We start from the raw sequence: 7,085 nt of genomic DNA, 5'->3' as shown, positions 1-7,085 counted from the left end.
CGCTCTCGCCTTGCCCCACCGCGGTGGCGCCCCCGCCTCCCCTCGGCACCGCCCGCCGGGCCCCGCCCGCATCCCGCGCTATATAGCGGACGGCGCGGGCAGCCGCGCTTGTGGGCGGCCGCGGTTAGAGCTGTTGGCCGGGAAGGAGGGAGGTTTATTTATTTTTTGCTTTTTGGCGGCGCCGCTGCTGGTGTCGCGCGGCCCTGCGAGCACCTTCACCGGTAACGGTAGGGAGGCTGCGGCCGTTCCCGGCTGCCCGAGGTCGCAGGAGGCGGCAGCAGTGGTGGAGAGGGAGGTCTGCCTCCCTCCCAGCGACACTATGAAAGCCGTGAGTCCCGTCCGGCACCCCAGCCGCAAGGCGCAGCCCGGCGTGGCGGGCGGCGGCGGGGGACACCCGGCCCTACGGTGCTTGGCCGAGCACAGCGGCTGCAAGGGGGGCCTGCCGTCGGGCGAGGAGCCGGCGGCGCTGTGTCTGCAGTGCGATATGAATGACTGTTACAGCCGGCTGAGGAAGCTGGTGCCTACCATCCCGCCCAACAAGAGAGTCAGCAAAGTGGAGATCCTGCAGCATGTAATCGACTACATCCTCGACCTGCAGCTTGCTCTGGAGACGCACCCGGCGCTGCTCCGGCAGCAGCAGCAGCCGCCCGCTCTGCACCCGGGCAGCTGTCCCGCGGGAACCCCCAGGACCCCGCTGACAGCCCTGAACACCGACCCGGTAAGAGGTGCGTTCCACGCCAGCCCGCAGTTCGGGGTGCGGAGCGGTTAGCACGGTACCGGCATGACCCAGCGGTCACCGCCGGCCGCTGTGGGAGCGCGCCCCGGTGATGCTTTGCCGTTGCCAGCCCCGTGGCTTTGCCGAGAGGCAGCAGCCTCCGGAGGGGACGGAGCGGACGGGCACAGAAAGGCCCTGGCAGTGTGCGGTGGGTGCCTGCATCCCCTCGGTGCACGCAGGGACCGGCATAGTGTTCACTGTGTAATTACAGTCTCTCGAGGGAGTAGCTCTAATCAGCGTGTTTGCACACACTGGAGCAGACGCGGTGCTCCTGCGCTTCCCGGCCCTTCGCGGAGTGTAGCGAGTATGAGCGGGTTTGGGAGCTGTACACGTTTAATGCCCTCGCCGGAGCGCGATTTGCGGGGGAGAACAAGGAGCGTCTCCCCTGCGCGGGACCGTCCGTGGCAGCTCGGTGGCGCTTGCAGGCGAGGCGAGAGGAGCGGCGTGCCCCAGCAGCCCCCTGGGCGTGCCGGGCCCGGCGCTGGGGGCCCACCCGCCGGGAGCGTTGCCGCGGCCCCGTCTGCTCTGCCGCCCCGGGTTGTTGCCCTTTTACGCACTGGCTGTAGCCGGGGGCTCCGTGAGCGCTTCCCAGCAGGGCTGTGGCAGTGGCCTCTACGCGGAGGGGAGATTCGGGGGCGTGAGGTGAGATTTTTTTTTTTTTTTTTTAAACCCCCCACCTCTAACTTGTCGCGTTTCTTTGCTGTGCAGGCTGGCTCTGTTAACAAGCCGGGGGACAGCATCCTCTGCCGCTGACTGTCGCTCCCCAGGTGAGTGCCGGGCGTCTGCGGGCGGGGGGCAGAGGGGCGCGGCGCCCGGGACTGACGGGGCCGCACCACCTTCCGCAGGGAATCCTGCCGAAAGAGGACCTGAGCTCGGCGAGAAATATTTTCAGGAGGCTTTGGGGTTTTATTTTTAATTACCGGGTGGTAGTTTTATTTTTTTTTTTTAATTACCGGGTTGGTTTGGTTTTGTTTTGATTTAATATAGCCCCCCCTCCCTCCCCTCGAAGCGCTTCTGGCTGCGGCGTGCAGCTGCGCATCCCTCTGCCTGGCCCAGCCTGGGAGCTGTGGTTGTTGTTTGACCTGGTTTGTTTTGGGTTGTTGATCAAGCATGTCTTGTGTTGTGTTGGTGGCGCCAGTCGGTCTGGAGCGGAGCGGTTCACACACCCCCTCTATTCATTCCTCTCCCACAGGTGTGCGGCGGCGCCGCGCAGAGGCACCGCGGGGGGCGGGCGGCGGCGGGGGGGGCCCGGCCCGGCCCCGCTGCACCGGAGGAAGGAGCCATCCATCCCCCCCCGAGCAGTTCCCATGCTTCATCCTGGCAGAGCAAGACTTTTCACCGTTTTGCACGTTCGTAGCCGCAGCCCCCCCCACCCCGCTCTCCCCGTCTCTTCTCTTCGTTTCCGACCAGAGGGGAGCGGTGTCTCCCGCGGTGGCAGGAGGTTGTCGGATTCGAGCAAGGAAAGTTGCGACTCTTCCCCGGGATAGATAACCGAGCCTAAATCAGACTTTAGAAGCGTTGTTGTAACTCTTAAGAGACCGAGCAGCTGAATCTTGAAGCTTTACTAGTCTCCCAGAGCATTTGTAGATATATTTGACATCTATTGTTTAAAATAGATGGATTTTATTGGGGCCCGGGGAACTTTCTTCTCCCTGCAGGAGTGTTACATATTGTATAGATAAATGAGTGACATTTCATACTGTGTATATATAGAGATGTTCTATAAGTGTGAGAAAAGTATATGCTTTAATAGACTACTGTAATGATAAAATATTTTTAATTAAATATTTTTTGTAAATATTATAAAGGTGTGTATGTTTTTTTTTTAAATCTGTGAGGATATCACTTTAGAAAACCACGGCTCAAGTACGGAGCTGCTAATATGGAAATATCTTAAATGTTTAGGGCTTTTTTGTCCCCAAATGTTCTTTAGACACAGAAGTTACGGCTGTAACTAGTGGTCCTGCATGATTGCATGAGATGTCTAATTGCAAATAAACTTGTTTGGAGTCCATACAAATGTGTTTTCCTCAGTCTAGACTTAAAATGTTTGTAAGTGTATTATACATTTTGAGACTACACTTTTGTCATTTAGGCACAGGGGTTTTTAGTGCATTCTATAAACTAGCAGTAAAATGTAGTGGTTTTTATCAATAACAGGAAAACAAATTCTATCTAGTTTTTGCGTTAGGGGGTCAATGCTGTAGATCGTTAATCGGCTTTTTTAAAAAAACTGCTGTTGCATCAGATCAGGAAATTTGTTCTAGAACTTTATTTAGCACCAAAAGGGTTTATTAAAAACTTGTATTTCTACAGCCTTTTAATTGCTTAAAAAGTGAAAACAGTTCTCTGCTTGCAACCAAAGGGTAAATCATTAACAAAAACAGTTGCTGTTTCCTTCATCCAAAGAGTATTAATACAGAAGTGCGGAAAGGCACATGGACAAAGTCATTATGATCAGTGATGTAAATTAATCTTTAAAGGAACTTAAGTAGACCAAAAATTGGATAACTGCATCAGGATTATTTTTCTAGTACAGAATGACTTTCATTTCGCTGCAGCTATGTTAACAGTTAAAATCCTGTTTAATCTCTGTGATGTGTAACTACTACATGTGAACATTAAACTAGATTTACCTGTCTTTAACTGTGATTCTTCAGCTTATTTCTTCAATCCTCTGAATCTGCACATTCTCTTCACTTTTTTGTACATACCATTGGATGGGTGAATTTGTTTTACAGCAGGCATTTCTACAGTGAAGTCTTGTTGACTGTAAACTCATGTCCAGGATCAGTGAAAGATGCTCATTTTGTAGGATCAGTAGCCTGCATGCTAGTGAAACAGGATTTTCGGTGTGGGAGAATTAAGTAGGATTTAATTGGGTGCTTTGTAAATAGTTAGCCAACTGTGTGTGTAACATGGGTCTATTTGACTGAAAAAAAGGAGGATTTGTTTCAGACTATGCAAGTGTCAAAAGTACTATAACCCAAGGGACAGCTACTGTTAAGTTAAATATTTATAAAGAAATTAAGTACTGGGGTCATTAGATACTGACTACAGTGGCAGTGTCAACAAGATGAACATTTTCTTAATCAAAATAATTGCGTAAACATCAAATCAAAAAGTGGCTAACATCTGCAAACATAAGGCCTTCCATCACTGCAGCTGCATTGAAGGCAGGGGCATTTCTCAGACTGAACTTTGACTCAAGGGATGGGGAGTGGGTCCCTGTGTTTTCCTCCATCTCGGATGATATAATAGTAGTTTAAAGAGCGCAAAATACAGGTTCTTGTAAAAGTAAGTCATGAATCTCTCATCCTGTGTCTCAAACTAACTCAGTAACAGTAAGAATGCTATCAATAGGATATTTTTGCTGCAATACGGAATTTTTTACGTTGTGCTTAAAAAAAGAAAAGCGTTTTTCCAAAGAAATGCTTTAAATTTACATTGATTTTCTTTGTTTATCCTATTAATATTTGTAGTCTCTTGCTTACTTTAGCTTGTCCAGCTAAGTTTATTTTGTACACAGTTTTTCAGTAACGTTAGTTCTCAATACCCTCATTTGTTTCTATCCACTCTTACCAAATTGCGGTATTCTGTTACTCAGAACACCAAGCAAAAGGTGCAGTCTTAAAATACGAAACTGCTTGTAGGGTTCCATATCAAAGCTGGGAGAACTGATAAATCGCTGAACTACTCTAAGGGAGAGTGTACCAAACCCTGGATTGTTTCAGACTGGGGTGATCTCCTCTTGAGTTTAGTGGCCCGAGGATTTGGTTTTGCTTTCTAAAAAATGGTTGCACTGCAGCAAGTTAGAACCTTTAGAAAACGAAGTCTTATTAAAGAGCTATGATATATTTTCCTGTTATATAGTATTCTTGACAAATGTGGAAGCCTGCATATAACACTCAAAAAGGCTCTATCAGAACATAGTAGATGCTGGTCTTGATTTATTCTTTATGCTATGTATGAAGCTGTAAGCAAGGAATATCCAATCGCTGGCTTTCTAATGGCTGGAATTAGTACAGTCCTAAATACAGCTGTATTTATTTTTGGTTTTCAAAGATTTTAGGAGTCTTTCATCATAGTTTAATCTCATATCTTGTTTAAATCATGTTCTCCATATAGCAAAAGGCATACATGTTTGAACAAAGGCAAATTAAAAGGACTCTTTTCTAATGCCTTGGATTTTCTCTTAGTCACAAAAGCATTCCTTAAAAGGAGCTATTTGATTGCGTGATGAGAGTTGTGGTGAGGCTGCCAGATTAGGAATTAGGATACCAAATTCTGTTCCCAGCTCTGTTACTGAGGTTCTTTTGTGACCTTGAGCAAGTCACCGACTGTCAAACAAACTTCAGATGTCCACTTGTTATGTACTTGTGGCAACAGGTACTCATCTTTGTAGAAGCAGGGGTGTGAAACAGGCAAAATGCATTTGTTTTTTACTTCATTTTATTGAGTCTAAGTTTTGGGCCAGCAAGGAAACATAGGGAAAGCCTGCCTAAGGAGGACCTGATTGGGAAATAGAACGTTAGTAGAGGCTACAGGGAATCTCTTGGGACACTGAATTGCAAAGAACTAGAAAATGGTCTCAAGAAAGAATAGAGGAGGGACTTAGGTCTTCTCCGTCTCTAACTCGAATGCTGTCTGCAGAGCACAGCAATGGATACTTCTAATGCTGTGTGTGCATTTTGGTGAGCTGCGGTACAGCGGTCCTGGTCCTTGCAGATGCTGAGACTCACCTCTGAAATTTCCAAATGACGGGCGATGTTCATTCCATGTAAAAGCCAAATTCCAGCTCTTGCCGTGATAGCTACGTTTTTCCCGCAGTTTCACAGAGGAATATTTATTTTCACTTTCTAAACTGTGTAGTGTTGCTTTTAAGCAGTTGTTGCATTTTCAGGCACAAGCGAAGCAGTTATAAGGAACACCATAGCTGTCCTGCAGGTTGTTCTGCAAGTTAATGAATAAACCATGTATAGGATAAACAGGCTTATGCAAATGCAGAGCAGCACTTTACTGTTATTTGTATTTTCAATGCTTTTGTAGCTGGATAAGTCACATTTCTATAAAACCTTTGCAGTGAAAAGAAGAAACCATGGTACAAGCCATTCAAGTAATTGTTTCAGATGCAATGCAATGTACTGGCTTTTCCAATAGTAGGGCTTGAAATACTAAATAGTGTGCTTCCAAAACAGTATTGAAAATGTTTTGCTCTCCAGTCCTAGAACATGTGATCTGAAAACACAGGCTAAATATATTCCCCCCGTACAACCGCTTGCTCTCTTGCATTAGAAAATCCATCCTTTACTGTATGAGAGAACTTGCCTGCTGTGCCTACCAGGAGAGCCTGCTTTCCCAAATGCCCAAAGCAGGCATGCACACACCAACCCCTGGAGTGCATCTGAGCTGAGCTGGGGACCAGGCATCCCAGGGCTGCACAGCACTTAGAGCTTGGCTGTGGGCAGCTGCCAGTCAAGTGACGGCATTTCACGGGCCAGAGCTGGTCTCAGCCACCACGTCCTGGCCATGCCTCCTGGAAAAAGAATTTGTAGGGGCCAGGCTATGGTATAGCGATCACAGCAACATGGACAAGAGGGGGATTTTTGTAAGTTTGCACACCCCCTCCTGAGCAAAACATTTGCCGGAGAAGAGCCCTGTCACCCACAGAGCATTGGGAAAGGAGCCGTGCAAACCCTGCCGAGCACCGTGTTTGGGCACAGACACAAAGCTGAAGTTATCAGAGAGGTGCTGGTGAGCAATGGACCTCGCTGCTGGGCACACTAACTATTGCAAGGAAAAGCTTCTCCCCACTTTTGCCCCCTTGAAAGTATGTGAGGGGAGGCATGGCCGTTTGTAGCCTCTGCTTGGCTGCGCTGACGCAGTTGAGGACCATAAAAAGCAGCTCCCTGTACACCAAGGTGAAGAGAGTGTCAGTGGGCTGCGATATTGTGTCTGTCCCTGGAATCAGAGAGACACAGGCAGGGAAAGCAGAGCACTCTTCTGGCAGCTTATTTCAAAGTAGAGGACACGGTGATGGCTGGAATGAATTAGTCTCCACTTGTCATTTCTTGGCCTATAGGGAGAAGAGGTGGTGCCTAGGACTTTGGGATGCAGACTCTCTGCAAGAGCCATGGTTGTGCAGCCCTCCCCACCCCAAGTGCGATGGCAGTGTAGAGCGAGACATGGGGCAGCGCAGCTCGGGCTTTTCTTCCTTTGATGGGCATGGAACACACTTTCACATGGTACAAGGGTTGTTTTTTTATTTTCTTCCTTTTTTTTTTTTTTTTTCCTTTTCTGTTTTAACCTT

General features: G+C 48.3%; 1 protein-coding gene across 1 annotated transcript; it reads left to right on the top strand.

Annotated features, from left to right (window-relative positions):
- Window positions 1–319: 319 nt before the first annotated feature.
- Window positions 320–1,979, top strand: ID4 (inhibitor of DNA binding 4; the record flags this gene model as incomplete). The annotated part of the gene is made up of 2 exons (XM_080339981.1): window positions 320–718; window positions 1,484–1,979. The coding sequence occupies 2 exons, from the start codon at window positions 320–322 to the stop codon at window positions 1,526–1,528; spliced, it is 444 nt and encodes a 147-aa protein (XP_080196107.1). The 3' UTR covers window positions 1,529–1,979.
- Between the last annotated feature and the right edge of the window lie 5,106 nt (window positions 1,980–7,085).

Source organism: Nesoenas mayeri, assembly GCF_963082525.1.
Source record: "Nesoenas mayeri genome assembly, chromosome: 2".
Classification (NCBI taxonomy): Eukaryota; Metazoa; Chordata; class Aves; order Columbiformes; family Columbidae; genus Nesoenas; species Nesoenas mayeri.
This window is presented reverse-complemented; position numbering and strand designations above follow the sequence as displayed.